The 21,898-nt window shown below is 40.2% G+C and overlaps 1 protein-coding gene across 9 annotated transcripts in view; it reads right to left on the bottom strand.

Annotated features, from left to right (window-relative positions):
- The window catches only part of ATRX (ATRX chromatin remodeler), a 236,322-nt gene that overhangs the window by 202,068 nt on the left and 12,356 nt on the right, over positions 1-21,898 (bottom strand). For 8 of the 9 annotated variants that reach the window (XM_036439867.2, XM_036439869.2, XM_036439876.2 and 5 more), the window contains exon 2: positions 6,004-6,116. The exons of the other annotated variant lie outside the window; for it this stretch is intronic. In XM_036439867.2, the coding sequence (XP_036295760.1) occupies positions 6,004-6,116 (113 nt within the window). The remainder of the gene's footprint in view (positions 1-6,003; positions 6,117-21,898) is intronic. 9 annotated transcript variants of the gene reach the window in all.

Here is a 21,898-nt window from a genome sequence, read left to right as displayed (position 1 = left end):
AAGGGAAGAGAAAAGCACACTGAGAAACAGAGAAGCTGCAGGAGGCAGAAATACTGAGATGCACGCGCGCACACACAGAGAGGACTGGTGGCTGAGAACACAGCTGGCTTTCTCAAGCAGGAGGAAGACAAAAGCACTGCACTGAACTCCAGTTCTGGGCAAGACTTCGGGGACTCAGACTCACTCAGGGAGAAGCTGGACTGTCAGGAAAGAGAAAAGCACGCTGAGATTCAGAGGAACTGCTATGGGCAGAGGTACCGAGGAGCACGTACAGACAGGGTGGGAAGCTAAGTACACTGCTGGCTTTCTCAAGCACAAGGGAGAAAAAAGTTCCCGAATGCAATGAACTCTTGAGAATATGAAAAAAGAACCAACTAGAAATTAAGCATACAGTGACTGAAATAAAAAATATTATACAGAGATGTAATAGCAGACTAGAGGATTGCAAGAATCAAGTCAATCACTTGAAATACAAAGAAGCAAAAACCACCCAACAGGAAAAGAAAAAAGAAAAAAGAAACCAAAAACATGAAGATAGTTTCAGGAGCCTCTGGGACAACCTCAAGCATACCAACATCAGAATTATGGGGGTTCCAGAAGAAGAGAGAGAGAAAGATACTGAAAACCTATTTGACGAAATAATGACTGAAAACCTTCCCGATCTGGTGAAAGAAATAGACTTACAAATCCAGGAAGCACAGAGAACCACAAAAAAAAAAGGAATTCAAAGAGGACCACACCAAGACACATCATAATGAAAATGCCAAGAGCAAAAGACAAAAAGAGAATAGTAAAGCAGCAAGAGAAAAACAGTTTTATTACCTACAAAGGAGCACCCATACAACAGTCAGCTGATTTCTCAACAGAAACTATGCAGGCCAGACGGGAGTGGCAAGAAATATACAAAGTGATGAATAGCAAGAATCTACAACCGAGGATCCAAGATGGCTGCGCCCAGGTGAACACCTAGCCGCAGCCGCACACAACAATTTCAATAAAATACAACTAAAATATAAAACGGACATTGCCCAGAACTACAGGAAGGTTGACTGACTGGAAATTCTACAGCGAGAAGCAAGGAGAAAACCAGAAGGAGGCGCGGAGGAGCTGGAAAAGCCAAGGTACGGAGACGCGGAGACGCGGCGCGCGGAGAGGACGGAGCCGGAGAGGAGGGAGGCCGAGTGCCTGGCGGGCGTTCCTGAGCGGAAAGGAGAGAAAAGCTCCGACTGTGCTGGGCCCCCGACTGCTCTGATCCCCGGGGTCTGGCCCAGAACCGGGGACTCAGGCTCAGCCATAGGGAGCTGGGCTGTAAGGCGGAACCCCGGGGAGAGGCGAAAGGAGGTCCCGGAGGCGCGCACATTGCGCGCAGAGAAGGGACGGTCGGCTGTGCCGCGGGATCGCCCTGACGGGAAGGAGACTGGGGCTCCAGACTGCTCTGAACGCCACCTCCAACTCCATTTCCAACTGAACTGAACCCCAATACCGGGCTCATTGTGGGAGAGCATAGACTGTTTGGCAGTAGGCGAAAATCGAGGGCACCTTTCTCTCAGAGGCGCTGGCAGCAGCAAGCACTGAAGGACCCGCATAGGGCGGGGCTGACAGAAGCCAAAGCTGCAGGCTCCACCCTGAAACCCCGTCCCATCTGTAACTGCGAAATGCGACAACAAAATAGATCACAAACGAAAGAAATGGAGGACAAAAAGCGTCTGGATATAGAGTTCAAATCTACGCTTATAAGTTTTTTCAAGAATTTCTTAGAAAAGATGGATAAGGGCTACGAGGATATGAAAAGAGATCAACTAGAATTAATAAGGAGTCAACAAGAAATAAAGAATACATTGTCTGAAATAAAAAATATTTTACTGAGTCCTAAAAACAGAAAGGAAGATCGCAAGAATCAAGTCAAAGATTTGGAACATAAAGAGCCAGAAGACACTCCTCCACAGAAGCTAGAAGGCAAGAGAATCCAGAAAATTGAAGATAATGTAAGAAACCTCTGGGACAACTTCAAGCGAACCAACATCAGAATTATGGGGTCCCAGAAGATGAGAGAGAGCAAGATATGGAAAACATACTGAAAGAAATAGTGACAGAAAACTTCCCCTACCTGGTGAAAGAATTAGACTTACAAGTCCAGGAAGCGCACAGAACTCCAAACAAAAGGAATCCAAAGAGGACCACACCGAGACACATCATTATTAAAATTCCAAGAGCAAAAGACAAAGAGAGAATATTAAAAGAAGCAAGAGCAAAGAAGGTAGTAACCTACAAAGGAGCACCTATACGATTGTCAGCTGACTTCTCAACAGAAACCATGCAGACCAGAAGGGAATGGCAAGAAATATTCAAGGTGATGAATAGCAAGAACCTACAGCCAAAAATAATCTACCCAGCAAAGCTATCACTCAGAATCGAAGGCCAGATAAAGAGCTTCACTAATAAAAAAAAGCTAAAGGAGTTCATCACCACCAAACCAGAATTATATGAATTGCTGAAGGGGGTTCTTTCAGAAGAGAAAGTAAACAAAGATAAAAATTATGAACAACAAATACATAACTATCAACAAGTGAATCTAAAAACCAAGGAAATTAAAAAAATCTGATGAACAATATTAACTGTTGAATATAATAGAATCAGAGGTATGGAAGGGGAGTGAACTGACGATTCTTGGGGTAAAGGGGAGAGGGGGGCGTGGGAAGAGACTGAACATAAACTGTGCACCTATGGATGAGGACAATGGGGAGAGGGGAAAGGGCAGAGGGTGGGATGGGAACCTGGTGGAGGAGAGCAATGGTGGGTGGGGGGAAAGGAACATTTGTAATAATATGAACAATAAAAACTTATTAAAAAAAAATAATAATAAAATAAAATATTTACATAATAAAAAAAAAAAAAAAAAAAAAAAAAGAATCTACAACCAAGAGTACTGTAGCCAGCCAAGCAGACATTCAGAATTGAAGGTCAGATAAAGAGCTTCACAGATAAGAAAAAGCTAAAGGAGTTCATCACCACCAAACCAGTATTATATGAAATGCTGAAAGGTATTCTCTAAGAAGAGGAAGAAGAAAAAGGTAAAGATAAAAATTATGAACAACAAATACATATCTATCAACAAGTGAATCTAAAAATCAAGTGAATTAAAAACCTGATGTACTCTTTCTTTCTTTCTCTTTCTTTCTTTCTTTCTTTCTTTCTTTCTTTCTTTCTTTCTTTCTTTCTTTCTTTCTTTTGTTAATCCTCACCCAAGAATATTTTTCCATTGAAATTTTTAGAGAAGGGGAGACAGAGAGAAACATCAATGTGAGAAAGACACATCGATTGGTTGCCTCCCGCATGTGCCCTGACTGGGGGCTGTGCATAGAGCCTGCAACAGAGGTATATTCTGGATGATGAATACACAAGCTCAGTAGGCTCCAAATTTCCAGTCTGGTGGTCTCCACCAGAAGTACTTATGTACAGCAAGTTCAGCAGTAAATCTGACATTTGGGCTTTTAGGGTTTTGATGTGGGAAATTTACTCTGGGGAAGATACCATATGAGAGATTTACTAACAGTGAAACTGCTGAACATATTGCCCAAGGCCTACGTCTCTACAGGCCTCATCTAGCTTCAGAAAGGGTATATACCATCATGTACAGTTGTTGGCATGAGAAAGCAGATGGACGTCCCACTTTCAAAGTTCTTCTGAGCCACATTCTAGATATCATGGATGAAGAATCCCGAGCTCACCAATAAGCATCCTAGTTCTACTCTCCTCCACAAACTCCAATTTCACTTTCTTGAGGAAACCAAGGCTACAGGCCCTAGAGCCTTTGTGCTCTGGCTGAATACACAAAGGCCCCTCCTCTACATCTAGGGCAGCCTCTCTTCTTTGATTCCCTGGGACAGTACCTTCTGAGCAAAGGCCAAGGAATTATGATGCCTGGTACTGTCCCCCAGAGAAGAAATTTCCCAAGAGTATTAAGACAGAGTGAATTTGGGGTGGAAACAATTTTGGAGAGGGAAGGGTGTAAATAGCCTCATGAGGGTTCCAACAGATCTTTTGGGTATGCATAAGAGCTTACTGGGAGGGAGGCCGAATTTGGTAAGAATAAAACGGTGTCATAAAAATGGGAAGGGAGGGTGTTTTCATAGAATAAAATTACTAGAAAGCAAAAAAAAAAATCTGATGTACAGAATAAACTGGTGAATATAATAGAATCAGGGGAATAGAAAGGGAGTGGACTGACAACTCTCAGGGGGAAAGGGGTGTGGAGGTTCAGGAAGAGACTGGACAAAAATCATACACCTATGGATGAGGACAGTGTGGGGATGTAAGGGAAGAGGGTGGAATGGGTACGAGGTGGAGGGGAGCTTTGGGGGGAGGGGGAGGAACAACTGTAATAATCTGAACAATAAAGATTTATTAAATTTTTAAAAAAGAAATTTTAAAAGATTTATTAAATTAAAAAAAAAAATCAGGTCTGGCCACTGTTGCCCAATGGTTGAGCATCGACCCAGGAACCAAAAGGTCACTAGTTTGATCCCAGTCAGGGCACATGCCTGTACCTCATTGATCCCCAAAAGGGGGTGTTTAGCGAGCAGCTGATTGATCTTCCTCACTCATCAATGTTTCTCTCTCTCTCTGTTTCTCTGTTTCTCTCTCTCTCTCTCTCTCTCTCTCTCTCTCTCTCTCTCTCTCTCTCTCTCGCTTCCTCTCTCCCTAAAAAAATCAGTAATATGTTTTATTAATATATTTTATTGATTTTTACAGAGAGAAAGGGAGGAGAGAGAGTTAGAAACATTGATGAGAGAAAAACATCAATCAGCTGCCTCCTGCACACCCCCTATGGGGAATGTATCTACAACCAAGGTACATGCCCTTGACTGGAATCAAACCTGGGACCTGGGACCTGTCAGTCTGCAGGCCAATGCACTATCCACTGATCCAAACTTGTTAGGGCTCAGTAACATTTTTTTTTTAAAGATTAGATGTTCACCCTGACCAGTGTGACTCAGTGGTTGGAGCATCAACCCATGCAACAAAGGGTTGTGAGTACAATTCATGGGTCAAGGGCATGTACCTGGGTTGCAGGTTCAAACCCCAGGGCACACGTGGGAGGCAATCAGTCGATGTGTCTCTCTCATTTTGATAATTCTCTTTTTGTCCCCCTGACCCTCCTCCCCACCCCCCTTCTCTCTCTTCCCCTCTCTGTAAAAAGAACCAATGGAAAAAATATCCACGAGTGAGGCTTAACAAAAAAATTTGAAGATCAGATGTTCTCCATAAGAAAAAACAAAGTAAAAAGGGGTTAGAGAGGAGATGTTAAAGTGCTTTTTAATTTAAAAAAAACACATGCACTGCCCTGGACAGGTGTTCAGTAGTTAGAGCATCAGCCCACGGACTAAAGGGTCTCAGGTTCATTTCCAGATCAAAAGCACAAACCTGGGTTACAGACTCGATCCCTGGCCCCTGAGTCAGGGGCATGTGGGTGACAACCAGTCCATATGTGATGTTTTTCTCTCTGTCCCCCTTAACTCTCTAAAAATCAATGGGAAAAATATCCTTGGGTGAGGATTACCCAAAAAGAAAAGCATATGCACTGACTACTCAGGTGAATACACACAAACAAAAAGGTATATGTACAAAATATACTCAGAAGTAGTATTAATTTACTTTAAATGTAACTTAATTAGTTTTAAAATTTTAACTCATAAAACATAAATGATAGATTATATATTTCTGTACTATTTCTACATCTTCTAATGTTACCTATTTTTCACAGTCAACATTCATCAACCCCTCCATAAGACATTTCCATTACACATAAAACCAGAAATACATCGTTCTCTAAGCACCTAGAACTATAAAACCTCATATTTTCACTTATCTAAGTTAACACCTCCAATATATTAGCTAAATACTGGATACATAGAGGCTATTAAGTCCTTTAATAGCTACTCCGCCATAAAACAATAAATGAAATGTAGTCTAAAAGATATTGCACATTCTTTTTCAATTTACCTGTACTTTGGCTCATCATAAGTCTTGGAGGAGAACTTGTTTCTTCAGATTCTTCTGATGACTGTGCCAGAAAATCATGAAGTTTCTGAACCAATGTATTCAACTTGCTTTCACTACCAAAACAAAATTTAAGGAATTTCCGTAGTTAGCCTATCATGAATTTAATTAAATGTAAAGTTCTCTATATGGTAAGTGGTCTGAAGAATGCATATTCAAACTAAAACGTAAAGAAAATAAATGTTTTTCCTATAGGATATAAAAATAAGTAACACAACCTACTGTACAGTTACCTAGGATCAAAATATTATTTATGTAAAATGCTGATGTTATGATATTTTGCTTTATATGATTTAAAATAATGATTCAGTAATTTATCAAATATAGTTCCTGAGCACTTACTCTCTGAAAAGCTTCATTAGTCCTTTTTTTTTTCTTTTAATTATTAATCTGTCTGCTGCTTGGCACAGAAACATTGAATAAATGATTGACAAAAAACATAGAACAGGACTCAGAAAAGCTCAGAGATCCCCAGGGAAATATTTATGTAACTAAATTATCTAGTTATATAAAAACCTAATATGCAAATAACCCAAAAGGCGGAGCAACTGAACAACTGGACACTATGATGTGCGCTGACCAGGAGGGGTGTGCATGGAACATGGCAGGCATCAGCATGGAATATGGCAGGCGTCAGGCACGGTGGTTTTGTGGAGCAGGTGAGCAGGGCGCCAGACCAAGATGGGGTGCCGGTCACTGTCATTGGAGCAAGCCTCTGGTAGTTACTGAAAATTCTTTGCTCCTGTACAACACAGTCCCACCCTGTGCTCGTAACTGCTACAGACACCATCCCCACTCGCACCTGCTGCCGGTGCCCAGTGCCGGTCCCGATCGCTTGGCACAAACAGCAGGTTTGAGTGGTAGCTGCTGGCCCCAATTGCCCCTAAGGGCTTCTCCACTTCCCCCTGATCCTGAGGGACGATTGGGGTAGCAGCCGCTGGTCGCACCTGAAGGCAATACCAGTCCCGCTCACATCACTGCTGGCACTGGCTCCAATGCTCCAAGCCATCAGCGTGTAGAAACAGCAGTGGCGGCAAGAACAGGACTGCCAGAAGTCAGGGAACCAGGGGCCCTGGTGTAAGGGGCCAGGCAGGGGTGCAGAGAATGCTGGAGACCCACCCCTGTGCCCACTACAGGCTCTCAGCCCTTTCAAGGTGCACGGATTCATGTACTGGGCCCCTAGTTATAGTATATCCTTTTAAGTTATATAACAGGTAACTCAAAGGGGACATAAGTTAAACGTTTCAAATGCAGAAAATAAACATACCCTATCTATATAATATATATATACATATACATATATATATATATATATATATATATATATATATATATATATATATATATGGCTAATATGCAAAGTCCCCCATGGGGAGTTCAAGCGGGAGATCAGGCGTTCAATCACTTGCTATGATGTGCCCTGACCACCAGGGGGTGTCACAGAACAAAGGAAGGCCCGCGCTGGAAGCCAGAAGGCCTGGATCAGCCCTGACAGGTGGCCAGGCCTAGGGACCCTACCCGTGCACAGATTTCATGCACTGGGCCTCTAATTCCTAATAAAAGATTCCCTAAATTTAAAAGCAAGAAGGAAAATAGATAAAAATTACTTCATCCAAATTCAAAACTTGTGTGTATCAAAAGTTACAATCAAGAACGTGAAAAGGGAGAATCCAAGATGGCGGCATAGGTAACACCTAACTGCAGCCTCACACAACAATTTCAATAAAATACAACTAAAATATAAAATGGACATTACCCAGAACTACAGGAAAGTCGACTGACTGGAAATTCTACAATGAGAAGGAAAGAGAAAACCAGAAGGAAAATCGAGGAGCTGTAAAAGCCTAAGGTACAGAGACACGCTGTGCGTGCGAAGAGGACAGAGCCGGAAAGGAGGGGGCGGCTGAGTGCCTGGCTGGCGTTCCCTACCAGGAAGGAGATAAAAGCTCCAGACTATGCTGAACTCCAGATCCGACAGCACTGAACCCCAGTTCTAGGCCAGACCCTAAGGACCCAGGCTCATACAGAGGGAGCCTGGGCTGTTAGGCGGAATCTTGGGGGAGCAGCGAAAGGCAGTGCCTCGGGAGGCGCACACAATATGCGCAGAGGACGGACCGTTGACTCTGCTGCTAGATTGCCCTAGTGGGAAGGAGACAAAAGCTCCGGACTGTGCTGAGCCCCAGTTCTGACTACACTGAACCTCAGTTCTAGGCCAGACCCTGGGGACCCAGGCTCATACAGAGGGACCCAGGGTAGCAGCAAAAGAAGTCCCGGAGGCGCGCACATTGTGCGCAGAGAACGGGCAGTTGACTGTGCCGCGCTGTATTGCCCTGGCGGGAGGGAGAAAGGGGCTCCAGACTGCTCTGAACTCCACTTCCAACTCCACTGCCAACTGAACTGAACCCCAGTTCCAGGCTCATTGGGGGGAAGACTAGACTGTTTGGTAGCAGGCGAAATTTGAGGGCACCTTTCTCTCAGAGGTGCTTACAACGAGTACTGAAGGACCCTGAGGAATACTGAGACTCAGGAGACTCATAGGGCATGGCTGACGGAAGCCAAGGCTGTAGGATCCACCCTGAAACTCCACCCCATCCAAGCTGAACAAAGAGATTTTAAAGGCTACCAACTCAGGGAAGCTGCGAAAATGCAGAGACAAGGAAACAGATCACAAACGAAAGAAATGGAGGACAAAAAGCGACTGGATATAGAGTTCAAATCTACGCTTATTAGGTTTTTCAAGAATTTCCTAGAAAAGATCGATAAGACCTATGAATATATGAAAAGAGATCAACTAGAATTAATAAGGAATCAACAAGAAATGATAAGGGATCAACAAAAAATAAAGAATACATTGTCTGAAATAAAAAATATTATACAGAGTCCTAAAAACAGAATGGAAGATCGCAAGAATCAAGTCGAAGATTTGGAACATAAAGAGCCAGAAGACACTCCTCCACAGAAGCTAATAGAAGGCAAGAGAATCCAGAAAATTGAAGATAATGTAAGAAACCTCTGGGACAACTTCAAGCAAACCAACATCAGAATTATGGGGGTGCCAGAAGATGAGAGAGAGCAAGATATCGAAAACATACTGAAAGAAATAGTGACAGAAAACTTCCCCCACCCGGTGAAAGAATTAGACTTACAAGTCCAGGAAATGCACAGAACTCCAAACAAAAGGAATCCAAGGAGGACCACACCAAGACACATCATAATTAAAATTCTAAGAGCAAAAGACAAAGAGAGAATATTAAAAGCAGCAAGAGAGAAACAAGTAGTTACCTATAAAGGAGCACCCATAAGACTGTCAGCTGATTTCTCAACAGAACCCATGCAGGCCAGACGGGAATGGCAAGAAATAGTCAAGGTGATGAATAGTAGGAACCTACTGCCAAAGATAATCTATCCAGCAAAGCTATCACTCAGAATCGAAGGTCAGATAAAGAGCTTCACTAATAAAAAAAAGCTAAAGGAGTTCATCACCACCAAACCAGAATTATATGAATTGCTGAAGGGGGTTCTTTCAAAAGAGAAAGTAAATAAAGATAAAAATTATGAACAACAAATACGTAACTATCAACAAATGAATCTAAAATCCAAGGAAATTAAAAAAAAAATCTGATGAACAATATTAACTGTTGAATATAATAGAATCAGAGCTATGGAAGGGGAGTGAACTGACGATTCTTGGGGAAAAGGGGAGAGGGGGATGTAAGAGAAAGACAAGTATCACATGATCTCACTCATATGTGGAATCTAATGAACAAAATAAAGAGACTGAACATAACCTGTGCACCTATGGATGAGGACAATGGGGGATGGGGAAAGGGCAGAGGGTGGGGTTGGAACCTGGTGGAGGAGAGCCATGGGGGGGGGGAACATTTGTAATAATATGAATAAAAAATTATTTAAAAAAAAAAAAAAAAAGGAAGACAAACAACACAATTAACACAATTAAATAGACACTTGTCTGTCTAAAGCGAACGTATAGATGGCCAAGAAACATGAAACAGTGTTCAAGGATCATCAGAGAGATGCAAATTAAATTGACAAAGAAGTATCACCTCACACCTGTCAGCATGGCTAATATCAACATGTCAACAAATGACAAATGCTGGTGAGGATGTGGATAAAAAGGAACCCTCGTACACTGCTGGTGGGGATGCAGACTAGTGCAGCCACTATGGAAAACAATATGGGGTTTCCTCAAAAAATTAAATATGGAACTTCCATTTGACTCAGTGACCCCACTACTAGGAATATATCCTAAGAAACCTGAAACACAAATCAGAAAGTATGTATGCACCCCTATGTTCACAGAAGTGCAATTTATTATAGCTAAGAATGGAAACAGCCCAAGTGCCCATCAATAGATGAGTGGTACATTTACACCATGGAATACTATACAGCAGTAAAAAGAAGCATCTCTTACACTTTGAGACAGCATGGAGGGCCTGTAAATTATTATACTAAGCAAAATAAGCCAGTCAGAGAAAGACAAGTATCACATGACCTCACTCATATGTGGAATCTAATGAACAAAATAAACTAATTAACAAAACAGGAGCAGAGACAGAAGCATGAAACAAACTGCAAATTTCAGAAGGAAGTTGGGGAAGGGTGGTGGGAAGACGAAGAACTTGTATGCATATATGCATAACCCATGAACACAGACAATAGGCGGTGAAGGCCTGGGGTGGAGGAAGGGGACAGGCTAGAAGGGGTCAATAGAGATAAAAGGGGACATATGTAATACTTTCAACAATAAACTTTTAATTTAAAAAAAATGCAGCATCACTTCTGTTTTATTCCTGCCAAAAATCCATAACCTTAATCCGTGGTCAGCAAACTGCGGCTCACAAGCCACATGCGGCTTTTGGCCCATTGAGTGTGGCTCTTCCACAAAATACCATGGCCTGGATGAGTCTATTTTGAAGAAGTGGTGTTAGAAGTTTAAGTTTAAAAAATTTGGCTCTTAAAAGAAATTTCAATTGTTATACTATTGATATTTGGCTCTGTTGACTAATGAGTTTGCTGACCACTGCCTTAATCTAATCAGAAGGAGGCATCATGCAAAGGACATTCAAAAAATAATTGACTGGCTCTCTTCAAAGATATCAAGGTCAGGAAAGACAATGAGATGCAGAACTTCCAAATCAAAGGGCATTATTAAGGCAATTTGAAAATTTGAATATGGGTTTTGGATTAATTTTTAATTTGATAATTTGATAATTTAATTAATTTTTATTTGATACTTATCTTGTAATTGTGCAAAAGAATAACTTTGTCCTTAGAAAATAGATGAAGCTTTTATGGGAAAGGAAGCATGATTTCTACAACTTACTCTCAGATGGTTCAGGAGCAAAAATGAGTATAACAAGAAAATGGAAATGATAAAATATTGGGGACAAAATATTAACAATGGTGACTCTGGATAAAAGGTGAGTAGGTTTTTTCCAATCCTGCAATTCTTCCATAAATATGAATATCAAAATTAAAATTACAAAAAATCCGTAGCATTTAAACTCTTATTCAAATACCTTCTTTTTCTCAGTTCACAGAACTATTTAGTCTAATTTCAGTTAATCTGACAACATGTCCAATCCAAGAAAGCAAATGCCAGTTTAAAATATATCTTTGATAATTTTGCTTGAAAAAATTAAAAACTTTGTATATCTGCCACTTCACTCCTGCTGTGAAATATCAAGAATCATTATTGGTGTTTATAATATATAAGAATTTTGACAAATATAGATGAAAAAAGTCTACAGAATGATGTCAGAGTAATCTCTAGTTTTAGTTTCCTATAAATCTCCATCCCCCTTTTTATTTTCCTACTTTATAATCTAGATTTATCTTCTTAAATTGGATGTTCATTTCTTTATCATTTTACTATGTCATTATTGCTCTTTAGAAAAAGTTGATCATATCACTCCAAAGACTTTTAAAATATTTCTTAGTTTTCTATAATTAAAAGGCAAAAAAATTAAACAGCATAGCATAAGTAGCCTTTTCAAATATGATTTCAACTATCTTCCTTTTGTTCAACTCATATCCTCTCAAATCACACGTAATGTCTTGGTATTCTCAAAACACATAAGGGCCTATTTTACCAAGTATCTAGACTTCCCCTTTCCACCATCTAAAACAGGGGTGTCGAACTCAATCAGAGAAGGGGCCAAAATCTAAAATCCAGCCTAAATCGCGGGCCGAATGGTTTACTGAACAGTCATAAACTGACAATGTTAACCAGAAATGTGAATTTAAAATGAGTGGAACAATCTTTTCCTTAACAGTGCTGTTAACCAACTCACATGCTATCAAGCAAAACAGTAATATTGGTATCAAGCAAAACAGTAATTGGAATGTACCTAAAATGCTCATTGTTTTGTTTTCTGGCTAGATGTCTGACACCGTTTTCCCCGGATCAATGAGTCAATGTTCGGTTTTATTTCTTGGGCTGTAGCAACCCGCAAAACAGCATGGAGGTTGTCATCGGTAATGCATGATCTGTGCTTGTTTTTGTTCAGATTCATTATTGAAAACATCTGTTCACAAAGATAGGAGCTCCCGAACATGGATAGAATACGGGCAGCATGAAGTCGGAGCTCTGGCATTGAGTCAGGGGGCAGTAGAGGGTAGAAGTCCTCAATTTCAACATCCTGAAACCTTGATTTCAGGCCACTGTCAGACTGAAGCTCGATTATCTCCATCTGAAGGTGATGGGGCACATTGTTGACATCAACTGTAAAAGGATTGGCAAAGATGTCAAAGCCTGAGTGCTGTGTTCTAAAGTCAGAGAAGCGCCGCTCAAATTCACTTAGTAAACGGCTAACTTTGGTAGCCAGCCGACTGCAAGGAAAAGTACCAGAAATAGTGGTTGAGATACTCAAACAAACGGGAAAGTGGGCAAGATTGTCCTGTTCCAGTTGGGACTTCCATAGTTGAAGTTTACGCTGGAATGCTGTGATCATGTCAGACATCTTCGTGATGACTTGTTTGCGTCCCTGCAGCTTCAGATTCAGTTGGGCGAGATGCTCGCATATGTCACACATCATAGCAAAATCACATAGCCAGGCGGGATCCGACAGTTCAGGCAAGGGCTTTCTTTTACTTTCCATGAAAAGAGCAATTTGTTCTCTGAGCTCAAAAAATCTTTTGAGGACTGCGCTCTTGTTCAGCCATCTTACTTCTGTGTGGTATGGCACGTCTCCATGCTCTGCACCCACCTCCTGTAAAAACTGCTGGAACTGGCGATGATTCAGGCCACGTGCCCGTATAAAGTTAATAGTTTTAATGACTGTGGTCATTATGTCATTCATGTCCAGAACTTTTCCACACATAGCCTCTTGGTGGATAATGCAATGATAAGTAATCAAGGGTGTGTGGCAGTGACTTTTTTGCATTCTTTCCTTCATTAGTCCAACCAAGCCTTTCTTTTCTCCGCACATTGAAGGTGCGCCATCGGTAGTTAGCCCCACCAACTTTTCCCAGGGTAATTTAAAATTATTTATAGATTTCTCCACAGCCTCAAATATATCTCTACCAGTCGTCGTCCCATGCATGGCAGCTACATCCAAAAGTTCCTCAGTGACAGAGAGGTCGGTCTTCGTAGCACGTATAAAGATGGACAGCTGCGCTGTATCAGTGTTGTCTGTGCTTTCATCGATAGCAAGTGAAAAAGCGAGATAACTGCATGCCTATTCGGCCAGCTGTGGTGATAGATTTCCTGAGAGTTCTTGAACTCTATCTGCAATGGTGTTTCTTGACAAACTGACATTTTGAAAACTCTGTATCTGGTCTGGGCATACTTGCTCACACACTTTTAGCATGCATTGCTTCAAAAAGGCACCCTCTGAAAAACACCTTGAAGTACGGGCAATTTCTTCAGCCACTATAAAGCTTGCTTTCACTGCAGCATCATTTTTCGCTGTAGCCTTTGTAAACATTTGCTGCTGTGATTGCCTTTTAGTTCTTTAACAATTTTATGCTTTTCTTCCAAAGTATATTTGCCATACTTAACATTATGTTTGGTGTCAAAATGACGACGTATATTGTACTCTTTCATCACCGACACTGTCTCATAACACAATATACACACTGGTTTGCCCTCTCTAAGCACAAACATGTATTCATTTTCCCATTTGTCATTAAATTGTCTGCCTTCACCGTCAACTTTTCTTTTCCTGGACATTTTGGGGTCAATATTGGCAGTAAAAGATGTAGTTTATTGGAAATCTGCGTTAGAAGGAAAAAGTTGAAAACTGCACAGGGATAGCTTGATTTGGCAGATGGAGTGGAGAAAAAAAAAGTCAATCAATAAATGCCTGGCTGGGTACAGATAGCAGATTCTGTTGCGATTTTTATGCCTGCACTTTATGCCAGGAACTGGCAGCTTCTGCTGTGTATTTTTTATGCCCGCACACTCACTCTCTCCTCTGCTCTGCCACCCGCACAACCACATCAGATGCCGGACTATAGGTCAAGCCTCCTGAATCTCGTGTGACTTGTTATCTATGCGCATGCGTAATAGATAGCAAGTACAGCGGCGGGGAGGCCGTCGAGATCACAAGCCTCCTATGTCACCGTGCGTCATTGTGATGGAACGCAGCGGAGTGCAGTGATGACAGCGCAGTGCGGGCCACATTGCAAGGCCTGGCGGGCCGGATTTGGCCCGCGGGCCTTGTGTTTGACATGTGTGATCTAAAACATTCCCCTCCTAAACAACTCTACCCACTTGGTTAAGACCCAACTCAAAAACACCATCTCTCTCTTTTAGAGAATACTTGCCACCAATTCACCAAGGCAATTTTTTGCTGTTCTTCCATATTTCTTGTCTGGTATCTCTCTAACTATACTTGACCCCATCACAAGGCATTTCACCATTTATTCCTCCACTTTCTCAGTATTAATAATATGTGAATCCCTATAATATAGATTAATAGTTCTCAAATGGGAGAACTGTACCACCCCCACAGGGACCATCTAATAATGTACTTAAACATTTTTGGTTGTCACAACTGAGGGAAAGTTGCTACTGGCACCTATTGTGTAGAAGCCTGTGATACAATGCATAAACAGCCTCCCACAACAAAAAATTATCTGACCAAATGTCTATGTAATGCAAAGTTAACAAACTTTGATCCAAATCAATGCTTGGTTCACATTAGGCCTTTAAAGGTTTATCAAAATAGAATAAAACATTTATCAAAGAATTTAATAACATAAAAAGGTATATAAAATATGGAACAGTACAAGATAAAGAATAGCCAAGACAGTACAAAGAACAACATAAGCATTCATGCCCTAGCAGATATGAAGACTTCATAAAAAGCTATAGTTATGCCAAGGCCGGTTTGGCTCAGTGGATAGTGTCGGCCTGCGGACTGGACTGAAAGGTCCCAGGTTCGATTCCGGTCAAGGGCATGTACCTTGGTTGTGGGCACATCCCCAGTAGGGGTTGTGCAGGAGGCAGCTAATGGATGATTCTTTCTCATCGATGTTTCTGGCTCTCTATCCCTCTCTCCTCCTCTCTGTAAAAAATCAACAAAATATATATTTTTTAAAAAGCTATAGTTATTACAAAAATGTGGCACTGGCATGGGGATTAAAACAAACACACCAGGAATGACATCATACACAATGGTGAAGCAGGTAGTAACTCCAAAATACCATCCCTACATTAAGGCAACAATTTACGCTGATAAAAAAATGGTCAGAATCAACTTTTTGAAACTCTAAAATCTAAGCAAAACTTACAACTATCAGGGAAACACTTAAGAGAAAAAGCTGCTCAACTTTGATAGGAGAGCACTGTAATGTTTAAACCTATGCACCTACCATGCCCCACTCCCTGGTTTAGGTAGCAACCACAAAGACAGTGGCCCCCATTCCTGGCACAACATGCAGATGCCAAAAGAACATGGACCTTATTCTTTTTGTTTTGTTTTGTTAATCCATTCCCGAGGATATTTTTCCACTGATTTTTTAGAGAGAGTGGAAGAGAGAGGGAAAGACAGAGAGAAACATTGTGAGAGAAACACATCGACTGGTTGCCTCCTGCATGCTACACCCTCCCCAACTCACAAGGGCCGGGACAAGGAGTAAGCCCTAGCTGGTTTGGCTCAGTGGATAGAAGAATCTCAGGTTCGATTTCTGACAAGGGCATATGCTCAGGTTGCAGGCTCAATCCCCAGTAGGGGGAGTGAAGGAGACAGCTGATCAATGATTCTCTCTTGTCATTATGTTTGGTTTTTTTTAAATTGGTCATCATTTATTTATTAATTTCTTTATTGATAAAGGTATCACATATTTGTCCTCAACCCCCCATTCCAATCCCCCACCCCCCCACTCATGCCCCCACCCCCCTATTGTCCTTGACCACTGGTTAGGCTCATATGTGTGCACATAAGTACTTTGATCTCTCCCTTTTATTCCCACCCTCTCTTTGAGGTCCAACAGTCTGACCCATGGCTCCTTATCTCTGGGTCTGTTCTTGTTCATCAGTCTATGTTGTTCACCATTTCCCTTAGATGAGTAAGATGTCCTACTGGAAATATACTTATAAAAATCAAAAATGAAACAAGCAATAATCTTTATGCTGAAAGATATATGAATCAGTCTGTAGTGAGCTTCTTTCTGAGCCTCCAGTTCTTCTGAGACCCAATTTCAATGTCAAACAGTTCCTCATGTGTACATGTCAACAATATTTCAGTTCTGGATGGTGGGCAAATGCTGGCTCATTAATATTTCTATCTCTCTCTCCCTCTCCCTTCCTCTCTGAAATCAACTTTAAAAAAAATTTTTAAAGCTTCTGCTGAAACATTTACTGTCACTTTCCTTGGGGGCTGGTCTTATGGGACCACCATCATATATGGATATGCAGTCCATCTAGCCAAAATGCCATTATGCAGTATATGACTATATTTAAAATGTCCATTTCAAAAAAAAAGTTACACACATACAAAGAAACAACAGAGCATAGCCCATTCACTAGGAAAAAAAAGGAAATTAAGAGAACTGTCCACAAAGAAGCCCAGACATTGGAATTAGGAGACAAGATTTTTAAATCAACTATTTTAAATACACTAAAAGTAATAAGGGGCCGAAACCGGTTTGGCTCAGTGGACTGAAAGGTCCCAAGTTCGATTCCGGTCAAGGGCATGTACATCCTCAGTAGAAGATGTGCAAGAGGCAGCCAATCGATCTTTCTCTATCATCGATGTTTCTAACTCTCTATCCATCTCTCTTCCTCTCTGTAAAGACTGAATAAAATATACTTTAAAAATAAAATAAAATAAAAGTGATAAGGAAATCATGGACAAAGAATTAAAGGAAACCAGGATGTCTTATCAAGGTAAGACTATCCAGGTAAAGAAATTATAGAAAGAAATTAAATAAAATTTTGGAATAGGAAAGGACAATAACAGAAATTTAAAATTCACTAAAGAGTTTCAACAGAAAATCTGAACAGATAGAAATAGTCAGTGAACTAAAGATAGGCCCATTGAGATTAAACAGTATAAGCAGAAAGAAAAAATAATGAAGAAAAACAAATAAAACATCAGAACAGACACTATCAAGCATACCAACACACACATAATGACAGTTCCAAAAGGATAGAGAAAAAGGAACAGAAAAAATATTTGAAAAAACTGTAACCTACAACTTCCCAAATTTCATAAAATACATAAATCTTTATATCTAAGAAACTCAACAAACTCTCAGTAGGATAGAGATCCACACTTAGTCAAATTATAAGTAAACTATCAAAAGCCAAAGAAGTTTTTGTAACCAACAGAAGTAACAAGTACAAAGGGTCCTCCTTAAATTAACAGCTGAACACCTTCGAGACCAGAGACATAACATATTTAAAGTGCTAGGGGGGGAAATTGTTAATCAACAGTTCTATATGTAGCAAATGTATCCTTGGATAAGGAAGAAATGTGTAAAAAAAAAAAAAAAAAAAAAAAAAAAAAAAAAAAAAAAAGCTGAGGGAATTTTCTGCTAGTATACCTGCCCTTCAATAAATGCTAAAGGAAGTCCACCAGCCTGAAGTGAAAGGATACTACAAGTGTAACTTGGAGCTATATTACAAAATAAAAATATAAATAACAATGGTAAAGTAACTAAAACTCCTTTTTTTAAAAGTTTGTAACTAATTCAACCTCTTTAGTAGATAATCAGAAACATCCTCCAGCCCTGCCCTAACCAGATTGGCTCAGTGGATAGAGCCTGCGAACTTAAAGGTCCAAGGTTTAAAAATAAATAAATAAAATAAAGGTCCAAGGTTCGATTTCCAGTCAAAGGCACATGCCTGGGTTGTGGGCTTGATCCCCAGTGGGGGACTTGCATGAGGCAGCTGATCCATGATTCTCTCATTGTGGATGTTTCTATCTCTCTCTCCCTCTTCCTTCCTCTCTGAAGTCAATAAATATATATATTTTAAAATTAAAATTAAAAAAAAAATTCCCCAGCCCTGACCAGATGGTTCAGCATATTGGCGTGTCCTCCCTTTCATTAAAGATTTCAGGTTAGATTACCAGTGGGGATATGTACAGGAGGCAACGGATTAATGTATATCTCTCACATAGATCTTTCTCTCACTCTCTTTTCTCTCAAAACCATGGTTATACAGTTTTATAAGAATTTTATTGAAAAGGCTGATAAATTTAGCCACACCCTCGAGGATATGAAAAAGGATCAACTAGAAATTAAGCATACAGTGATTGAAATAAAAAATATTATACAGAGATCTAATAGCAGACAAGAGGATTGCAAGAATCAAGTCAAAGATTTGAAATACATAGAAGCAAAAAACACCCAACCAGAAGAACAAAAAGAAAAAAAGAATCCAAAAAGTTGAAGATAGTCTAAGAAGCCTCTGGGACAACTTCACACATATCAACATCAGAATTATGGGGGTGCCAGAAGAAGAGAGAGAGAGCAAGATACCAAAAGAATATTGGAAGAAATAGTGACAGAAAACTTCTCCCACCTGGTGAAAGAAATAGACTTACAAGTCCAGAAAATGCACAAAACCCCAAACAAAAGGAATTCAAAGAGGAACACAGTAAGACACATCGTAATTAAAATGCCAAGAGCAAAGGCTCCGTAGCTCAGGGGTTAGAGCACTGGTCTCGTAAAATGCCAAGAGCATACCAACGGCATATTTCACCAACCTAGAAAGAACTCTCCAAAAGTTCATTTGGAACAATAAAAGACCCCGAATAGCCACAGCAATCTTGAGAAAGAAGAGTAAAGTAGGAGGGATCTCAATACCAGATTTCAAGCTGTATTACAAAGCCACTGTTATCAAAACAGCCTGGTACTGGCAAAAGAACAGACATATAGATCAATGGAATAGAATCGAGAACCCAGATATCAACCCAAATCACTATGCTCAATTAATATTTGACAAAGGGGGCACAAATATACAATGGAATCAAGACAGTCTCTTCAATAAATGGTGTTGAGAAAATTGGACAGATACATGCAAAATAATGAAACTATATTACCAACTTACACCATACACAAAAATAAACTCAAAATGGATACAGGACTTAAACATAAGACAGGAAACCATAAAAATACTAGAGGCATCCACAGGCAGCAAAATCTCAGACATATGCCAAAAGAACTTCTTCACTGATACTGCCCCTAGGGCAATGGAAGCTAAAGAGAAAATAAACAAATGGGACTACATCAAAATAAAAAGCTTTTTGCTTTTTTACAGCAAAAGAAACCATCAACAAAACAACAAGAAAGCCCACGGTGTGGGAGAACATATTTGCAAATAACACCACTGATAAAGGTTTAATCTCTAACATCTACAGACAGCTGATACAACTAAATAAAAGGAAGATGAATGATCCAATTAAGAAATGGGCAAGGGACCTAAATAGAATATTTTCAAAAGAAGACAGAAGGAAGGCCAAAAGGCACATGAAAACATGCTCAAAGTCACTAATTATCCGAGAGATGCAAATCAAAACAACAATGCGGTACCATCTCACACCTGTCAGAATGGCCAACATCAACAAATCGACAAACGACAAGTGTTGGCGAGGTTGCGGAGAAAAAGGAACCCTCGTGCACTGCTGGTGGGAATGCAGACTGGTGCAACCACTGTGGAGAACAGTGTGGAGTTTCCTCAAAAAACTGAAAATGGAACTCCCATTTGACCCAGTAATCCCACTCCTAGGAATATATCCCAAGAAACTAGAAACACCAATCAGAAAGGATATATGCACCCCTATGTTCATAGCAGCACAATCTACAATAGCCAGAATTTGGAAACAGCCTAGGTGCCCATCAGCAGATGATTGGATCCAAAAACTATGGTACATCTACACAATGGAATACTATGCTGCCATAAAGAAGAAGGAATTCTCATCATTTGCAGCAACCTGGATGGAATTGGAGAACATCATGCTGAGTGAAATAAGCCAATCAATGAAAGAGAAACACCACATGACCTCACTCATTTGTGGATAATAAAGAGCATTATAAACTGATGAACCAAAAGATAGATATAGAGACAGTAAAGCAACAAGCAGATTGTCAAATTACAGCGGGGAGGGGAGGAGGATCTGGGGGAGATAATAGATCAACCGAAGGACTTGTATACATGCATATAAGTACAACCAATGGACATAAAACTATGGGGAGGGAGGGGATATGGGGGAGGGAGGAAGGGGGGGAAAAATCATTAAAATATGTAAAAAATAAATAAATAAATAAATAAATAAATAAATAAATAAATAAAAAAGCTTTTTTACAGCAAAAGAAACCATCAACAAAACAACAAGAAAGCCCACTGTATGGGAGAACATATTTGCAAATGTTATCACTGATAAAGGTTTAATCTCCAACATCTATAGACAGCTTATACAACTAAATAAAAGGAAAATGAACGATCCAATTAAAAAATGGGCAATGGACCTAAATAGAATATTTTCAAAAGAAGACAGAAGGAAGGCCAAGAGGCACATGAAAACATGCTCAAAGTCACTAATTATCCGAGAGATGCAAATCAAAACAACAATGCGGTACCATCTCACACCTGTCAGAATAGCCAACATCAACAAATCAACAAACGACAAGTGTCGGCAAGGTTGCGGAGAAAAAGGAACCCTCATGCACTGCTGGTGGGAATGCAGACTGGTGCAACCACTGTGGAGGACAGTATGGAGTTTCCTCAAAAAACTGAAAATGGAACTCCCATTTAGGAGTGGGAACTCCTAGGAATATATCCCAAGAAACTAGAAACACCAATCAGAAAGGATATATGCACCCCTATGTTCATAGCAGCACAATCTACAATAGCTAGAATTTGGAAACAGCCTAGGTGCCGGTCAGCAGATGATTGGATCCAAAAACCATGGTACATCTACACAATGGAATACTATGCTGCCATAAAAAGAAGGAATTCTCATCATTTGCAGCAACCTGGATAGAATTAGAGAACATCATGCTGAGTGAAATAAGCCAGTCAATGAAAGAGAAATACCACATGACGTCATTCATTTATGGATATTAAGATGTGCAAGACCAAAAGACAAATATAAAGACAGTAAAGCAACAAGCAGACTGTCAAATTACAGCAGGGAGGGTAGGGATAACTGGGGGAGATAAGAGATCAACCAAAGGATTTGTATATTATGCATGCATATAAGTACAACCAATGGACACAAAACTCTGGGGAGGGAGGGTATGTATGAGAGGGGGAGGGGCAATGTCAAAATATGTACACAGATAATAATTTAATTTAAAAAATAAAATTAATAATAATAATAATAATAATAAAATGCCAAGAGCAAAAGACAAAGAGAGAATA

Source organism: Pipistrellus kuhlii, unplaced genomic scaffold, assembly GCF_014108245.1.
Source record: "Pipistrellus kuhlii isolate mPipKuh1 unplaced genomic scaffold, mPipKuh1.p scaffold_m20_p_16, whole genome shotgun sequence".
Lineage (NCBI taxonomy): Eukaryota > Metazoa > Chordata > Mammalia > Chiroptera > Vespertilionidae > Pipistrellus > Pipistrellus kuhlii.
The sequence above is the reverse complement of the archived record's forward strand: the minus strand, read 5'-3'. Positions and strand labels throughout refer to the sequence as shown.